A 20,408-nucleotide genomic window follows, 5' to 3' on the forward strand; every position below is an offset into this window, starting at 1 on the left:
ATCTTTTAAAAGATACGAGAGAGCACGAGATTATATCAATATCACTAATATATGAATTGCGGAGGTCACACATCCTGTATAAGGGTGCACGTTTACCGATATTTGTCTTAGCCGTTGATAAAAAAAGAGAGTTCTAGAACGCGTTCTTGCTGCAGGAATTCGAAAGTTTACCTCGGACAACAGTTCCGAACAGTTAACATTGCCACCACCAATATTTTTAATTGTAGCGGCGTCCATTAGAGAACGTCAATCCTTCAATGATAACATTCGGTATCTGTTTAAAAACATTTTATAAGAATCCCGGGAGCAATGCATTCGGTAGTTCAGAATACGAAGGAATTTTTTTTGTACTCTTTCAATTTTTTTTTTGTAGACTGCATACAGTGGATTCCAAAAAACAAAAACCAAAAATCTACAAAAACAAAAACCGAACGCGAATTTTAACTATTCAAGTAATTAAGCACTATGTTGACAACATCAGCAACAATGTATTGTTTTATAATTCTATAGATAAAGAGAAATTAAACAAAAGATAGTTTTATACAAACAATAATTAAATATCATGTACCGAGATAGGTAAATTTCGGCAGCTCATTTAATAATATTACAGAGAGATTGTAAATCAATATATCTGTATTCAATACTGTATTTTATATGACTTGAAAAACCGTAATAATTCGAATATATATACATAGTAACATGGAAGTAAAATTTATGGATTCGTAATGCAAAGTTTGTGAAAGAATTTTCTCGAATTTCTAGGGTTGGCAATAACGAACTTTTAGAATCAATAGGGTTGTTACAACTGTTGATAAATTTCTCTCAAATTGCCAAATCTGAAACCAATTAACGAACCACGTGGTCTGCTATAGCAACAAGCTATCGTACACGCTAAATTGTTGCATATGCTATCGCACCGACTATAGGTCAGCTGTTATCTACAATTCTCGTAAATTTTAAGTCATTTATTTTTATTTATGTATACATTTCTTTTATACTTATGTAATATACTATCACTGCAGAAGTGCAGTTGGGATGACGTAGAGCGAAGTAAAGGGCGAAGGTGAAGACCGCTCGGGATGGCGACGTACTGTGGATACCCTCTGCCAAATCTTGGGGACATATGAATATATGATGATGAATATACAAGGTGTAGGTGTAAAAAATATAATATAACGAATTTAAAATTTATTACTACTGTGTCAATTTACGTATATTTTATCACCATGATATATGATCCAAATATTAACACGTACTATCACTAAACGGTGATAGTAACCATAGTGGAAGAATTTAATGGAATCAGGCGTTATTTTGCGGAAGTCCATCCTAAGTAAGAAAAGGACCAATATTTAGCGACATGCAGTGGTAGTCGTGCAACAAAGTGCATCGCCCACCAGCCCGCTGATAAATGCGCTTGCGGCAAACAATGCGAATTACAAAACTACCATCGTTAAATCACTCAACACGTGTTTCACCACTCCACGGGGCATCTTCAGGAGTTATGTTACACCAATTAGTGCCACTTTACTTAGTGGCACTCTGTGTTTGGCGGGCGGTGCACTTTGTTGCACGGCTACCACTGCATGTGCGGAAGTGGCTAAATATTGATCCTTTTCTTACATAGTGGGTAAGCCAGTAGACGGAGCAAGGGCAGATCTCGCACTAGTTAGGTTAAGTAGCTGTAGGCAGCAGCAGGACGTCATTGACACATTGACAGTTTAGAAGTTAAGAAATTATAGATAATTCAAATAAATTTATTATTATGATATATATATATATATACACACATACCTGGTGCGCCGGCGCATTGAAATGTTTAAAAAAAAGATCCGCTGTACCGATAGTACGCTTCCACGCCACTTGAGATGTACCGTGCCCTAATTGTCCAACAATTTTTTACTGTATTGCAATTTATGTTACATTTCTCATGTTTATGTATTTTTGGTTAAAATTTAAATTAAGACTTATGAGACGCCAACATACAATGTTGCTATATATATATACATATGTATATATATATACATATCACACATTGTTCAATTACATTTAAAAGAGCAACTGTTAAAAAACTGTTAAAAAAAAGTGCGTATACTTACTCGAATAAAGATATTTTTAATTTGAATCACTGTAAAAGTATGGATATTCCTTCCTGGAGGTCGCTATAATATTTCAAGTACGCAAAAAACCGCAATAGATTTATTATAGTTGTATAAAAGGATACATTCGAAGGTTGCCGCTCTTATCACCAATGGCCAGTAGCTTTTGAACAGGATCCCAGGCCAGCGCCGTCGGGGAAAACGGGAAGCCATGCCGGAAAGTCTGTGGGCAAAAAAGAGACAAAACATTAGACTTACTTCACAATTTGGTAACATAACATTAAGTATGCTCTATATCTGAGCAGTGGTAGCTTAGCGGTAAGTACTGCGAATTGCATTCGTAGATCGAAGGTTCGATTCCATACACCTTATATATGATTTACACTTTGTGCAATAATCGTGTAGTATTGCCACTGCTCACAATCAAGATTTCAAGGGATTGCCAGTCGCTAGAGATAATGCCACACGCTGCGATCGCCAACCCGACTGCAAAGCGTGGCAATTATAATATATCTGCCATAGATATATATGTATGGATATTTTGGATCCTTGCGTTTGGCCTCAAAGATTGAGTATCTTTATTACTTTAGGTTTAAACTAATCTGTATACAGAATACTCTTATAAGCTAACTCGGTAAAAACAGGTTTTTTTTAAGACGATGTAACTAAATAATCACAGTTGTCAAAATGCTTTCGCTTATCTGTCAATCCATCGGTCTACGCATGCGCAAAAACTAAAGACGCGCGGCGTATGATTTGTAGGCGGTTGTCAAAACCGCGTCTCACGCCGAAAAATATTATGAAATATAATAATGGCGAACGGCATCAAGTAACATATGTGTTATTGTTTGTGAATTGGTATTAAATCTTTAGTGCTGTGATGGAATATGGAATTAAAAACTATCTTATATTAATTTTGAATCAATGTTTAATATTTACAAATGAGTGGTGAAAGTTTTATGTAAAAATTATTTCATTCGCATGACAAATAATTTATTACGGCGTTGGTATATCTGAAGTTATAGGCGGATGACTTTTAAAATAAACTGTCTATCTTTCATCCAAGTGTTTTAATTTTTGTGCTCCAGCTCGCTAGGTGTTGTCTCTAACATTGCCTACCTAACCTTATAAACTCCACTCACAACGATGTTCCTTGTTGGAAATCATACTATATTCTATAATGCACATAAAATGTGTTCATTTCGGGAATCCAACCAATGACTTATAACAAAAGATTTTAATAACTAGTTACCCAAAGGTATAAACTTGTTGTAAATTTCAGATTTAAATGTAACATTTATTTGAATAATTGTAAATATAAATACGTTTAAATGAAACACTCTTCATAAAGAAAATCTCCATTAAAACAAAACACGAAATTACTAAATGTAAGTCATCTACAAATGGCCCAACTTCGTAATACAACGAATGTATACAACCCATTTTTCCCCGCTTCAGACCGCGGCTCAGTTTTAGTAACAATGAAATTGTTCTCAATATTTCGTGGCCATTTTTCAATTCACGGCCTCCCACTTATAGCACACCGAAATTAGCATTTCTCGTTTAAACTTCACCCCAACCCTGTTTTACTTTCATTACGTAATGGCATAACCGCTGGAGTCGAGGTATAAAATATTTAATCTGAACTTCGTTGATTTTTAAATTTGACTTACATTTACTAAACTATTTATTTAATTTAATTGAGATCATACTATATCTTGACATATACTGAATGATAAAAAAACTTATACACAATCAGCGGTGACGTTTTGCTATAAATATTTTAAAGTCGCGGCCGAATCCGGGCGTCCTTACGTGTCCTCAACGCCGACGATTCGATAACCGTTGTCATAAACAGATATCGATACATTGTTGCGATGTTTACATACCGAATCGCTTCAATCGCGTACTTTGATTACAATTAAAATTTTTCGTGTATTTACAAGACACTTTCATTTGGCGAAGTAACATTTAACCCTTTCTCTACCAGCGCCGGAGTTAGTCGGCGTCCACTTTGTAATGTGTAGATCCCTGTTTTAAGATTTATCACAGCCAAATAAACTACTAAAAATTATCCCTTAAAACATTTGGCAGCGCACATGCCCGGTTCAGTAGCGTCACTTCAGCGGAACAGACGGCGGTAAGGAAAGGGTTAAAAAAGATTGATACTCTCTTAAAACTCGCTTAGAGAGTATTCGAAAAGGGAGGAACTACACACTCTTATGGTATTATCACGACTATATCACCCGATAGACACCAACTTCAAGGTATCCTTCAACTTTCCGGAATTGAGACAGCCTGCTTGTGGTCACTAGTCTATAATTTCTGGGTCCCACGGGCTCTAGGTTGCACGAGCGAGGTGCTCCGTCTATTGCCACTTTAAACGAGCACATCTTCAAGCCGTTAACTTTAGTTATGCTTATCTCATCTTATTCGATCTTGCAACGAAACTTCAAGAATAGCCTCCTCCATTGCTAGGTGATCTTGAGCCGTTTTATAAGACTCATTGTAAAGGACCACCTCTCAGACTCATAAGTCATCACCAGCAACACATAATGGTCAAAGATCTTCGTCTTCAGACATTATACTAGGCGTGTCATTTACCCTGGTCTGTTATACGTGCCAGGTCGAATCTCCCGACACATACTTTGATAGCACTGGTGCGTTCCCTATTACCTCTCGGAGGACCTATCTTATGAACAAGAAAATTCATTCTTTGTCACCTTCACCAATAAAGCGAAATATAAATTGATTTTTTTAATTTTGGTAGTTACTGGCATGTTACTCGCCTAGGAACAAAGTAATAAACAATAGATAATAATGCACTTTTATCTGGCGTTTATTTAAGTGTAAGTAAAAGCCTATAGAACCTGTATATCTAGTGACGTGTGTTAAAAAAACTTTTTTTTGTGGAATTGTTTACGACCAGTTATTCTGCAATAAAGCCTCCCTTGTCACGTAGGGGAGAATCTAGAAATAACTGATAATCATAGAAAATTAAGATCGGCAAAAGTAAAGTTAAAATAAAACATGAATTGCTAGTATGTTTATCAATTTATTTATTATTTTCACAAAACGTGCAAAAGGCAACAATAACAGAGTATAAATAAGAAAAGACAATTTAGAAGGTCACATAAATAGAGACAGTACGAAGTAAAAGATGTCGATACCACAGATAAACAATTTAGTTATTAGTTTTTTTTATAAAAAAATTATTAATACATATTTACCAATTATAAAAAAAAATATTGTTTGTGACGTCTATCTCGTTCCAATTTTAAATTTATTCCATTCATCACTGCAACATATATTGAATGACTTTCTTTTCAGGATTTCAGGCATGTTGAAGTGGTTCAGGATTGTGCCTGCATATGAGAAGGTATGCCTGGCGATTTCCTCCTGCACTGTACGCATTTCTAAATCATTATTTACATGTTCACTAGATATGAATTAATTGTAGTAAATATTTATAAAAAAAAATTCAGTACATAAGTAATTGTTTTATATAACTTCAACCTGACAGTTACGTTCTTCAAAAGAGACTTATTCATTGTCCTAGAACTATCATGTATATTGTATCTATATTTTCTCTTTGAGAGGTCAGTATTTTAAGAAAGGAGTATTATACTTAAATAGCATTACGATAAAAGAATAAAAAGGCTTCAATAATTATTAACAGATAAATTCTCGGCGCATACGAGCTCTTTGTTCTACAGAACGATATTTTGTTGATATGGAACAATGAATAACACATTAGAAAAATACGCAGGGCGTCAGCCCCGAGAATCGTATCCAGCACCGCTCTTTACATCAGCACGGTGACTATATTAAATGCAAAGAAGTTACGTCTATTTCTTGTAGCAACGTAGTACATTCGTAAGCATTGGAAAATTGTGAAAATTTTCCTAACATGTTTATTAATGATTAGATTTTATGCTAGATAAATATGTACGTGAATATTGATAATTGAAATAAAAATAATTTCATGCGATTGAACATTCTCCGGGACAACTGTGACCGTATGACAATCAAATAAAAAAAATTATAAAACACACTGCGATATATTCCGTTCACAATGAATTTTATTCCAATTCTTACTAGACATCGCCTGCATTTACAGAATTGCGTCTTCCTAGCTATATTGTTTCGAGGACGTACTTATATATATATATATATATATATATATGAGACATTCATTAAGGTGACCAAGCTCCTTGATGGTCCGAGACATTTTTCAAAATTTGAAAATATTCGAAAGCCTACGCCATTTGATAATTCATATTTTTTGTCAATGTACAAATTAGAAAAATTAAACGATATGTTGAACAATAATACATATTTTTTAATGTTATTACAAGGTACATTTATCGACAACCATTAATAACTCATCATAGAATCTAATTCGGGCTCGTATATAATTAAAAAATATACACTTTGTGCAATAATTATATAGAGTTGCCACTACCCATAATTTTTTTTCAGTGGACGGACAGCTCTGTCTTCTGCGTACGATAACACTACAATGCGATTGTCAAACCCCTTAAATAACGTGGCAATAATGGTTTAACCTTCTATATGTATCTTTGGAGAAGACATAGGAAGGATGGATGATAAGGACATCAGAAGGCATAGGCCTTGCTGTGTGCGTCCACGGGCTAAAACGGTGACGACTATGACTGATTATATGATGCAATTTTAATAATACATACTAGAGATGTACTAAAAAGATATAATACGTAACATTGTAAGAATTGAACTAAAAATACATTTAAAAAACTTTTAAGTTAAACGGTTTTTTGATACCCATATTGTGGTGGTTGTGGAAAAATATGTACCTAGTCCGCCATATTGGAACGGCGTCCATCTTGAATTTTAAATTTTGACATAATCATCGTGTTTTACTAGTGTAGCCCTTTCATTTGATACCCATATTGAGGGGGTTAAGGAAAAATACGTAATTAGCCATTTTGTATCGGCGGCCATCTTAGATTTATAATGTTATTGATTTTATTATATTGTATTGTCATCTAAATTAAATGTGTGTATCAAATTTCAGATCAATCTGACAACGGGAAGGTGCTAAAATTTCAATTTCTAATTTTGATCCAAATAAATTTCGTACGGGTCGAACTAAATAAAACCGTTTAAAAAATGGCACGTGATACAAGGAAAGTACATAGATACAAGTTTGGAATGAAATGTGTTGAATGAAAAAGGAAAAAATACAGTAGAAATTTTGTAAACCGATAATAAAAGAAATGAAAGTCTCTATTTTAACTATGATATGAGTAATGAAAGAAAAAACGATAAAACCCAGCGGATGCCAAGTGGCAGCGGATAGGCCTTATAACATTTTTTTTAATGTCCTACTTTTTGAGAACGTCTTGTTACCCTTACGTTGTGTGGGACAGGGACATTACAAGTTCGGGTAATAACTTCTGCAGGTATATTTTAATTTACATTCTTTTTATTTCTTCTCTCACAATATGTTTCATGCTTCTTTCTTTTTATCGATCACAAAATCTTTCACTCCTCAAGCATTCTTATCGATATTTCAATCATACTTTCATTCTTCTACTCCATCCCCAAAGTATCATGAATTATTTATCATATTATTGTTTCCTTTATAACGATCTATTGGAAATCTATGGATTAAGCCTATGTTTTGATAAAGTCCGTGTGGTAGATTAGGAGAATCAGGTACACATTAAGACTATCGCTAAGTCTTGGACGACGTCTCTGATGCAAGTAAATTCTAACATTAAGTGATCGCTCGAATCGTATTTTTAAAAACTTAACATTGTTAGGACGTAATAATAAATAGTTTACTTCAACTTTTAAGTAAATAAATAGTTCAAGAGATGAATACTAACATCCAAAACTTTAGCTAAAAAAACGAACACTAATGTCTGTAAAATATAGATTCTAATAAAAAATTATAGTTTCGTGATTTTAAACAAAAAAAAAAAGAATATTCAACTTGACGTTGGACCGCAACAATATCACCTTGTTTATTGCATTAAAACGAGCAATGAAAGGTGCAGCGGAGAAAGATCGGGTTATCATTATCATTGGCGGGGTCCCGATGCCAAAACAATGCGCCCGATAGACTGATAATGATTGTTTTCTTATTGGAATGGTATAAAAGCAAAGATACGGTTAGATCAGGCACAGTGCACGGCAAGCATGAAGCTGGTGTGGTTTGCAGCATTCGTGGCGGTGGCCACCGCCTCCGTGGTCAAAGAAAATGTCTTCTACATTGGAAAAGATGTCCTTGGTGAGTTCAACATTATTATTTCTGTATCTATCGACATCGGTTATAATCGCCTCTTGTTGTATAGGGTGGGCCATAAATTTTTGCACTTTTGAAACATGTGTAGAAATAAAAGTACAAATGCTATATTGTTTATGATTTATTTACCGTAATTATCATTTATTAAAATTTATTTTTTAAAAATTACATCGTCGAGATGTGCTCCGTCTCGCCGTTGGTCCCTTACTCTCACGGTTTTGGAGAAATCAAGTGTTGCTATTTGCAAAAATTTTTGGCCCACCCTATATCTCTCGAGAATAATTTTAGGAAGAGTCTAGTCGAGAGTATCTTATTTCGTAATTTACTCGTCATCATTTCATCCGTAAGCCCACAGCTGGACACATGTCTTTACCACAGATTCCCAGCGTCTTTTGATGATCTTAACAAAAACGCATGTTCACGTCGTGGGCGAATTTACGACTATCAATTCCCAAGACGAACACACTCTGCATACTATTAAAAATATTCCCTGTCATAATTAAATTATAATCGGGACTAATAATTAGTCCAGAAATTTTTTTATTATTTACCAAATTACCAAAAAGTATGCATTCTATTATTATTTACCACGGGCATCATTCAATGTATTAAATATGAAAATATTTATATATTTCTAACACATCTATAATAGTATTTTTCTAATATAAATTGGTCGAAAAGTAAATAAAAATATTTTAAAAAGCTACCATTTGTAAATTAGGGAGACACATGAATGTCACAAAGAGTGTATGGGATCCTCAGCGTTGGCGGTATCTATGCTTGTAACACAAAAAGTTATAAGAATACAATTTACTTTGCAGTCAACTTAGACATCAAAACCAAGGAAGTATGTGTCATGAAACTGCTGAACCACATCCTGCAGCCAACGATGTACGATGACATCAGAGAAGTCGCTCGCGAATACGTGCTCGAAGAAAACTTCGACAAATATCTGGTGAGGAACAATAGCTCGTGCTAATTATTACTTACATTTTTATACCAGCCAAAGCGTAATTTTAAAGATACATAGTAACATAACGTTACGTACTGTGGGTTCTGACACGAGATGAAACACCACTGGTTCACAAAGAGTGCTATATTCACAAATCAGGTGGTCACCCTACTTTAACACAAAGTATACTTTCGCTTAGTCCAAACTTTGCTTCCAAATCGCTCAAGAAATCGTTGTCCAAATAACTTGCCAAATAGTCGAAAAACAACACTGAACTGTCGACATGGGGAGTACACCTGTTATATCACAGAGAAGGTTCGAGTGAGTTCGAGATAGTTCTCGGTTAGAATTTCCGAGAACCGCACACAAAAATATATAAATAACTTCAAGGTCACGCGTGTTCACGGCGCTTCTTGCTCGTAGGGTACCGTGTTTATTGTTTAGAGGGTTCTATAACTCGTGCTTTGTAACAATATTATTATAGTATCATACAGATAGTATTTTTTAGTTTTTTTTTTTTTTTTTCAGATAGTAGTTTTTTTTTAAAATGTTAACATTAATGGTATAATATAAGTGTTGTAAGACAAGATGGTATATACTACTATGAGAGTAGATTAGTAATATAAGTCTTTAGATGTTACAAGATGTTCTTATCAAGATGTAACAATTTCCTTAAAAAGCTTGTTAATAATACAAATATGATTTTCAACAGAAAGTGGACATCGTTAAGAAGTTCTTCGGCATGTACAAAATGGGTCTCCTGCCTCGCGGAGAGATCTTTGTCCACAGCAACGACCTGCACATGAAGCAAGCCGCCGCGGTCTTCAAGTTGCTCTACTTCGCCAAGGACTTCGACACCTTCATCAGAACCGCGTGCTGGCTGAGGGAACGCATCAACGGCGGCATGTTCGTTTACGCATTCACCTGCGCCATCTTCCATCGCCAAGACTGCCGCGGAGTGGTAATACCACCACCGTACGAAATCTACCCCTACTTCTTCGTCGACAGCCACATAATCAACAAAGCTTTCACAATGAAAATGACCAGAGCCGCAAAGGACCCCATGATCCAAGATTACTACGGCATTAAAGTCACCGATAAGAACTTGGTAGTCATCGACTGGAGAAAAGGCGTCCGCCACGTACTCTCGGAGGACGATAAAATCTCTTACTTCACCGAGGATATAGATCTGAACACATACATGTACTACTTGCACATGAACTACCCTGAATGGATGGACGACGACATCTACGGACTCCACAAGGAGAGACGCGGCGAGATGATGATGTACGCTTACCAACAGCTCTTGGCTAGATATAGACTCGAACGCCTGACCCACGGCATGTGCGACATTAAGATGATAAAGTGGGACGACGTCGTTAAGAACGGATACTGGCCGAAGATTCGCCTCCACACCGGCGACGAGATGCCCGTCCGTCAAAATGACGTCAAGCTGATCAACAAAAATAACTACAATGACTACGTTCTTTTGGAGGACATTGGAAAGGTCCTTCGCGAGGGTATCCTTACTGGACAAATTATCCGAGTAAGTATTTTTTACTGTACAATATAGTTCAGGTCATTCTTTAAAGGCATACAAAAGTTGGGAGATATCATTACAAAGAAGTTCAATTATAATAACATAATTTGAATAAATAAAACACCACACTTCTAAATATTAGAAACGATGTATTACAAATTAAGTAGGTATTAATATTTTGAATAATTTTTACAGCGTGATGGAACAACAATCAACTTGAGAAAGGCCGAAGATGTCGAGTATCTGTGCAGACTGATCCTGGGAGGCATGGGAATGCAGCATGACGACGCCAAGGTCATCCACGTGTCCTACTTGGTCAAGAAGCTCCTGACATACAGCGTTTACAACGTTGACAAGTGAGTGTAAAACAAACTTAATCCTCGAGAAACCATCAAAAAACATCGAAACAATATTTATATTCAACGTATTTTTTTCCAGGTATACCTATGTGCCAACCGCAATTGACATGTACACAACTTGCTTACGCGACCCAGTGTTCTGGACCGTCATGAAACGCATGTACGAATACGTCAACCTTTTCAAGAAACTGTTGCCCAACTACACGCGCGACGAACTCGATTTCCCTGGAGTCAAGATTGAACGCGTTGTCACCGACGACCTGGTCACATTCATGGACGAATACGACTTGGACATCACCAACGCTGTGTACCTCGACGAAGCGGAGATGCAGAAGAAACGAGCGGACATGACCTACGTAGCACGCATGCGCCGTCTGAACCACCATCCGTTCAAGGTGACCATTGACGTCGTCTCCGACAAGGCAGTGGATGCCGTCGTTCGCGTGTTCATAGGACCGAAGTACGACTGCATGGGCCGACTTATTAGCATCAACGACAAGCGCCTCGACATGGTAGAGATCGACAGCTTCCTGTACAAGCTCGACACCGGAAAGAACACAATCGTCAGAAACTCCATCGACATGCACGGAGTACTCACAGACAGACCGTGGACTCGCAACTACTTCAACACCGACACAACAACAACAATCAACAGCGACAGAGTCGTCGACAATTATTGGTACAAGACTCGTATTGGTTTCCCTCACCGCCTGCTCTTGCCTCTTGGTCAGTTTGGTGGTCTCCCTCTCCAGTTCTTCGTGATAGTCACACCCGTCCGCACCGGATACGTGCTCCCCACCATCGACCAGAACGTCATGAAGGACCGCCGCGTCTGTCGCTGGACCACTTGTGTCGACAGCATGCCGCTCGGCTTCCCCTTCGATAGAGAAATCGACGTAACTTGGTTCTTCACCAACAACATGAAGTTCTACGACGTTAAAGTCTACAGGAAGGACTTGGGACTGTCCAACACCGTGAAGAACATGGACAGGTCCGACATGGTGATGAAGCGTGACGACCTCACCTACTTGGACACCGACATGCTGGTCAACTGGTCCTACAAGGACGTCATGTTGATGAGCACCGACAAAATGCAAAGGATGTGATTTCATTCATTACGAGAAATATTTCCTTTAGCAATTATAAATAAAGGCATTTATTAATATAATAACTTTGTTTTATTTGAACAAAAAATATTCAACATACAGACAGTTATATACTATGCAAAACATAGATATACACATATATATTTATTATGATTTACAGTAAATACTTACATACGTCTCTAAGGGAATATTAGTAGATTCTAACATATGTGTAGTTATATACATACATTTTGTATCAATTAATATATGGTACACCTTATCCAAAAATAAATGGTTTCATAAATGATAACTTAATGATATTATAGTAATGAAAAGCGTTTTTAAAAATTCGTATTACTATATATTAAAATTAATTCAATAATTTACTATTTGTCCCTGTTGACTTTGTACTGATAGAAGTTCTAGGCCTGTCTGAGAAGTTGATTGGAATTAGGTTTACAAGCTTCTCTTGACCCCTTTAAAACTTTCACACCAATAACAAATCACTTTGTAAATTAATTTTATTTACCCACAATTAATATATCCAGAAGATAAATAAAATAAATTCTGTATATTATTTTTTAATTAAAAACTGAAAATATATCAATCATCATTATATGAGAATGATTTTGTTATACAGGATGATTGATAATAGATGTAAAAGCTTTAAAGATTTTTGCTGTTAAATATATCACATCAGGGGTGACCAACCTTTTAATCAACGGGACAATCAATGTAACACATATTAACACTTCTTAAAATTCTATATATAATAATTAATAAATTAAGAAAATATACAAATTTTAATGCGATAAAAATAAACAAGATGAAGACAAAAAATCGAATATAGATGAAAATTTTAATGAGAAATTTGGCATCGTTTTTTTTATACAAGTGAATATATAATTCGTATGCAAGTACAAAAGTTTTGATTAGTGCTTACTATTATTTAATTGTTTCGGTTTAGTATATACTAGCTTTTAATTATATTGAATTTTATAACAAAATATTGAAGAGAGAAAATCGATAAAATAAATTAAATTAGGAAATACTTGGCGGGCCGCATCAAGATATTTAACGGGCCGATTGTTGGTCAACCATGCATTATATAAATACATTCACTCCTGTAAAACTTTTACACTGACAACTAATCAGCATGTATATAACGACACGTATTGAAAACATCGGTTTCTATACATTACTATAAACGTTTATAAGAATAGACGATATTGCATAATTCACATAAAATTAAGATATATAATTTTATATATTGAATTGAACCTTATATGTGTATATATACATTCCAAATGTCCAATTTAAATATAAAAAAAATATCTTTCTATGTTCCAAATTAGAAATTTGAAAAATTGTTTTATGTTTTGTTCGCATCTCACGTGTCATGTAAATGTGTCGCACTGTTTTGTACAACGATTTCAAAAGGGTTTGCATGTGAATATTTATATTAAAAATTATTATACTTTATAATTCATTTATTCATGTCAGCAATTGAACTTCTCTAAAATCTTCACAATGACCTGTCTTGCGCACACGCATCCAACGCCTTCCGGCGACCTTGATTATGTCTTCGGATCTAGGAGGATCTACCCACGCCTCCTGGTCTTCACTCGAGAACCTTCCAGCACCTGTCAGCTGCAAGAGCGGTGTTCTTCGCCCTGCCACTTCAGAGGGGCAATTCTTCGAGCCATGTTTGTGACTTGGTTCGTCGTCAAATCTTTTTATTTTCGATTCGACTTCGCAGTAAAACTCCATACATTGCCCATTGCTATAAATGTTTAATAAAAGTCATATGTTATGATTAAAATTATGATAAATATGAAAAATATTGCATATTATATATATAAAATTAACGTACATTATAAATAAAAGGGAATACTCACAGTTCAATTTGAATTAAGCTCTCTCCTAAAGCTCTCTACTCAACTTTTTGTGTATATATATTCCATGAATGCTGGACTGTAAGTCAGAGACACGAGCAAACACTTCATGTAAATGAGATGAAGATGCTTAGATGGTCGGGTGGCGTCACTAGAATGGACAGAATACGGAACGAATATATCAGAGGTTCGTTCAAGATCAAGCTCCGATCCCCAGCAAATTACAGGAAAATAGATTGCGATGGTATGGCCACTTTCAACGAAAACCAGATGACCACGTGGTAAAAACTGCCTTAAGCCTCCCAGAATTCCCAAGAGGGAGAGGGCGTCCAAAAGCTACGTGGTGTTCTAATATCGGGAAGGAACTGGAAACCCTTCAACTTGATGCAGAGACAACCCAGGATAGAGTGCCCTGGCGCAAATTGATAAGGAGACCAGACCCCAAATAAACGGAAAAGGAAAGGAAGAAGAAGAAGAAGATATTCCATGAAAATTAACTAAAAAAAAACAACATATTGTTTGCTATAAAATTTTGACAGTGAGTTAGCAACTATATCGTTTATATCGTGTACGATGAATATGATTAAATGATATATATTTTCAGAGATATTTTACTAAATAAATAGAAAATGTACACAATTTCAATAGCAATAACAATATTTAATATTTTTTATATAGTTATAATGGAATAGGCGTTTGTCTTCCATCTCACCTGATGGAAAGAGTAGACGAAGACGAAGGTGGTACACGCCCATCCAAAAGAAACCTGTTCACTCTACTCTTAAAGGGAGAGTCTCAGAGTTCAACCTATCAGGAAAAATAGACTAAGGCAAGTCGTTACAAAATTTAATATTAATAAGGTTAGTACATAAACTAATTATAAACAATATAAATAATTACACGTAACTTATTTTTAGCACCGAAGCGCCTTTTTAGTCCCTCCTTGGATCGTATCTCTCTCTTCCGAGAATGGTACGTCTTGGAAAGTTTTTCACGAAAAATGTTACGCCTTCTATCTTTAGAATTGTATTTTTAGTCTGCCATGGTATCGAGCGTGGTCCATATCTTCCCAGACCAGTACATGATGCTGCGGTTTCGTGATCACCATTCATTCACGTTTCCTGAGATGAAGAGCATTTCCAAGTGGTCACTATTTTTCCACGTATGTAACTTTAAAAAAAAACTTAAAAATCATCTGTGTGCATATTGTGAGATGCAAGTGGACATTCCTTGATTAGTTAGTTCGTGCATTTCTCAAAATTTGTAACATTCGCGTAACCTGTAAGCTTTTTCTTAGGTCTCTAGTCCACCGCGATACTGTCGCGAAGCAAACGCGATACTGTCGCAATGTAGTAGCGTGTTAACTTTGCTATTACAGCGCGTTGTGAATGCGACTAAAAGGCGCCGTAGGCGCAGCGTCTTAAGCATAGCGTCATTTTAAGGTTGTTGCAAGACCTTAATAGATAATTTCTGATTTAAGACAACTTTAGTAAAATTTATGTGTGTAGAATAACTATACAATATGATGTCCACTAAGGTTAGAAGAATAAAGAGCTGTATATATTATTTATAACACAATTTATTGCACATCTAATCATAATACAAACGTAAAAAATATAAAAAATAGAATAACACATAAGTATATCAATGTCTCATCGCATTCTATGATTTCATACAGACAAGTTCAGGAGGCTTTTAAACGGTCCTCAGTCCTCAGGCCTACCGAACCTCCTGGTCCTTGTAGCGAAATCTCCAGCATAGCATTCTCCATGGATTGTTGAGCGAAACATCGTTTCAACCCATACATGCACACTGCAAGGCATAGGGTTCCCCTATATATATATATATTTATATATATATATACATATATATTAATATATATATATGGGTATTTACCATATTCTCCACGCTTTGCAGGCAAGTTATGTATCGCAGTGTGATATTATGATAAACAGAAGACGCTGCTGCCTATCCTCTGAAAACTTTTTGATGAGCAGTAGTAATTCTATATAATTAAAATGCACAAAGTGTAAATCATATCAAATTGCATCCCGAGAATCAAACCTACTATCGCAAGGCTCAATCATCACCGCTAGTGTATCTTTGCTAATAGCTATAAGTATAATATAATAATAAAAAATTAAAATTCATTATTGTTTGCTATATATACCTGCAGACTTTATACTACCAGCAAAAAATAATTAGATATTTATTTGAATGGAATGGAATGCGTTATTTTGCGGAAGTCCATCCTAAGTAAGAAAAGGACCAATATTTATCCACAGCACTCAGACAACACACTAGAGACAACACTCTGTGTTTGGCACTTATCGGTGTAACATAACTCCTGAAGATGCCCCGTGGAGGGATGAAACACGTGTTGAGTGATATAACGGTGGCAGTTGTGTAAATCGCATTGTTTGCCACATGCGCATTTATCAGCGGGCTAGCGGGCGGTGCACTTTGTTGCACGACTACCAACCACTGTATGTGCGGAAGTGGCTAAATATTGGTCCTTTTCTTACTAAAGGTAATTAATGTCATTTACTTCAAAATAATCATATTATACAGAGTGATTTGAAATAGGTGTAAAAGCTTTTTAAACTAACAAATGACAACTTTATTAAGGTCCTAATACCAATTACCAATCATCCTGTATATTTAAACGTATACGTAGCGGCTAAGTTATAAAAAATTTAAATCCGATACGAATAGAATCCGTAATATCACAAACAAAGTTCTAGTAAACGATTAAAATATGAAATCATTCAACATAGAGTTATAAAACTGCGGAAGTGTACGAAGTTACGGCGGAATTTTTAATTACAAATCCAATCCCGCAAAACTATTGAACCGAGCAGTTGGAATTGTTACAAAACGAAATTGTTTCTTTGACACCATCTGAAGGTAACGGCTTTATAATGTCCGCCAAAAGTTTATGATTTAAAAAGGTCTTATACAGTATGATTTCTTTATAGATATAAAAGCTTTAAAAGAATTAATTTGTACATGTAAATATATATATACACACACACACACACACACACACATATATATATATATTTATGAATGTAATGCTTATATCTTATATCTTACTGCAATCAACCTGTATAAATTATTTATTCTGAAATATATAACTATAATTTATTATTTATAATAATGAATGTATTTGAATGTAATACTCATTTGTGAGCAATCTCTAAAGCTTTTATATCTTACTGCAATCAACCTGTATAAATTATTTATTCTGAAATATATAACTATAATTTATTATGTATAATAATGAATGTATTTGAATGTAATGCTCATTTGTGAGCAATCTCTAAAGCTTTTATATCTTACTGCAATCAACCTGTATAAATTATTTATTCTGAAATATATAACTATAATTTATTATGTATAATAATGAATGTATTTGAATGTAATACTCATTTGTGAGCAATCTCTAAAGCTTTTATATCTTACTGCAATCAACCTGTATAAATTATTTATTCTGAAATATATAACTATAATTTATTATGTATAATAATGAATGTATTTGAATGTAATGCTCATTTGTGAGCAATCTCTAAAGCTTTTATATCTTACTGCAATCAACCTGTATAAATTATTTATTCTGAAATATATAACTATAATTTATTATGTATAATAATGAATGTATTTGAATGTAATACTCATTTGTGAGCAATCTCTAAAGCTTTTATATCTTACTGCAATCAACCTGTATAAATTATTTATTCTGAAATATATAACTATAATTTATTATGTATAATAATGAATGTATTTGAATGTAATGCTCATTTGTGAGCAATCTCTAAAGCTTTTATATCTTACTGCAATCAACCTGTATAAATTATTTATTCTGAAATATATAACTATAATTTATTATGTATAATAATGAATGTATTTGAATGTAATGCTCATTTGTGAGCAATCTCTAAAGCTTTTATATCTTACTGCAATCAACCTGTATAAATTATTTACTCTGAAATATATAACTATAATTTATTATTTATAATAATGAATGTATATGAATGTAATAATCATTTGTGAGCAATCTCTAAAGCTTTTATATCTTACTGCAATCAACCTGTATAAATTATTTACTCTGAAATATATAACTATAATTTATTATTTATAATAATGAATGTATATGAATGTAATAATCATTTGTGAGCAATCTCTAAAGCTTTTATATCTTACTGCAATCAACCTGTATAAATTATTTACTCTGAAATATATAACTTTAACTTATTGTTTCCATGGTAATGTGATAGGGCAATAATTTCTGGAAGTACAACGCCTGACAGACAGTAAATAATAATTAGTTTTAATATGTATATCTCTGATATAATTGATTTGTAGATAACGCGAAACACACATTAATTTTGCGCGTAGCGAGAACGGGACGGATATATTTCCGTCTGCTCCTACCACGTTTTCGCCGAGTATAGCTGTTTCGATAGCTCTATACCGACTCTCTCTTTACATGAGAATCTTTGCTCCATTTAATATTATAGTTGCAAGAAAGTAGACGACAAATGATGTTCTACATTTCTAAGGTTTTGCAGAATGGTACAGAAGACCATCACTAGGAACAAAAGCAACGATAATGGATCGGAACATGGTTGTTCATGGTCTTAAATCTAGCTGAATAAAAGGCCTTTAATAATATATACATGAAAACAATTAACCAATTTGAAAACTCAAAGCCGAACGAACTACTTGAACGTACTGCGTTAATTAAACAACACGATATATGATATTCTCTTTGTGGGAGCAAATTCAGAAATCTAAATGACGTGATAAAAGAAATTTTATACGTGAACCTTGTTCGATCTATAATTAATTCTAATATGGGTTAAATAACAATAATTTGCTTTAAAATTTGTCTACAACAGAGTTCCCCAAACTTTTTTGTGTCGTAGACCCCTTGCCATGTTTTTCCGTGCTGGGTAGACCCCCTACTTACCTGATATTGATTTCCTGTAAATTTCTAACAGTAGTGAAGTTTAGTGTTAAAAAATTAGTAAAAAACATTAACATTAATAAACATATACATTTATTAATTGAATTTAAATTAAAACTACTCAAAATAAAATTTTATATTTGTTATGTAAAATATACGTAACATTGAATAAACATAATTTATTACTTCATAGGTACTTTTGTAAATAATGTAAATGTTTTGATATTATAAGATAGTATGATGTAAGTAAATAGGTGCTATCAGTGTATGTGTTGAGATCTACTATCGTGGACTCCCATTTTCGATTTTAGACCCCTTGCAGGTTGTCATAGACCCCTGGGAATCGATATAGACCACTTTGGGAATCACTGGTCTACAATGAACGTTTAAAAACAATTTTCTCCTTCTTCAAAGTGCACCGCTCGCTAGCTCCCTGATAAATGCGCATGCGGCAAACAATGCGAATTACACAACTGCCACCTTTATATCACTCAACACGTGTTTCGCCCCTCCACGGGGCATCTTCAGGAGTTATGTTACACCGATTAGTGCCAAACACAGAGTCAACTCTGCTTCTGCACTCACTTTGATGCACGACTACCACTGCATGTACGGAAGTGGCTAAATATAGGTTCTTTTCTTACTATATATTTCCTTTAATTATCTTTCCTTACTGAATTTTACCACCAAAAGTTATTGGCCTATTAAAATCCAATAGAAAAAAATTAAACATTTATAAAGAGATTAATTTATACGTCGTTGGAAATAGCTTTGAAAGTTTTAAATCCTTTTGCTATCAAATATTCTATACATTTATCCATTAAAAGGTTTTACTCCAATAACCAATCATACTGTATAATACCCGTGGTTTCTCTTAGTAAAAATCTATGTTCCAGTAGAAACACACTGACAACAATATCTCATACAAAGAAAAATAAATACTTTAAAGTAAAAAGTAACATAACAGGATACTACAAAGCCATTTTACGCTCCCACATTGTTACGTATCGGGTAAGTTTCGCAACGGATTTTTATGATAGTAATAAAATATCAATGCATGGATATTACAAGAGCACAAAGGCGTCGGGGGTTATGTCTTATTTTACAGCATCCACGAACGTCGAGCGGAATACGTTGTAGACTAGGAAAGCAATCTGAGAGCAGATGCGACGTGAACTTCAAGTTTAAAACTACTAAGACGTAAAAGTATTTTAAAA

The 20,408-nt window shown here is 34.6% G+C and overlaps 2 protein-coding genes across 2 annotated transcripts in view; one reads left to right on the top strand and one right to left on the bottom strand.

Annotated features, from left to right (window-relative positions):
- Positions 1-20,408, bottom strand: part of Tomosyn (syntaxin-binding protein tomosyn) — a 312,667-nt gene that overhangs the window by 101,715 nt on the left and 190,544 nt on the right. The window contains exon 2 of the mRNA XM_068761392.1: positions 2,225-2,322. Within this exon, the coding sequence (XP_068617493.1) occupies positions 2,225-2,322 (98 nt within the window). The remainder of the gene's footprint in view (positions 1-2,224; positions 2,323-20,408) is intronic.
- On the top strand, positions 8,247-12,413 carry LOC137918404 (basic juvenile hormone-suppressible protein 1-like). The gene is made up of 5 exons (XM_068761205.1): positions 8,247-8,376; positions 9,213-9,346; positions 10,056-10,889; positions 11,079-11,239; positions 11,322-12,413. The coding sequence occupies exons 1-5, from the start codon at positions 8,286-8,288 to the stop codon at positions 12,346-12,348; spliced, it is 2,247 nt and encodes a 748-aa protein (XP_068617306.1). The 5' UTR covers positions 8,247-8,285; the 3' UTR covers positions 12,349-12,413.

This window comes from Battus philenor, unplaced genomic scaffold (genome assembly GCF_028537555.1).
Source record: "Battus philenor isolate CCGP_79_NKW_IND1 unplaced genomic scaffold, ilBatPhil1.0.hap1 SCAF_14, whole genome shotgun sequence".
NCBI classification, from domain to species: Eukaryota; Metazoa; Arthropoda; class Insecta; order Lepidoptera; family Papilionidae; genus Battus; species Battus philenor.

Excerpts from the sequence above, each read along its gene's own strand:
- LOC137918404 (XM_068761205.1), top strand. The coding sequence starts at position 8,286 with ATGAAGCTGGTGTGGTTTGCAGCATTCGTGGCGGTGGCCACCGCCTCC. Across the intron at positions 10,890-11,078 it reads TTACTGGACAAATTATCCGA|CGTGATGGAACAACAATCAA; the intron begins GTAAGTATTTTT and ends TAATTTTTACAG. Across the intron at positions 11,240-11,321 it reads AGCGTTTACAACGTTGACAA|GTATACCTATGTGCCAACCG; the intron begins GTGAGTGTAAAA and ends ATTTTTTTCCAG.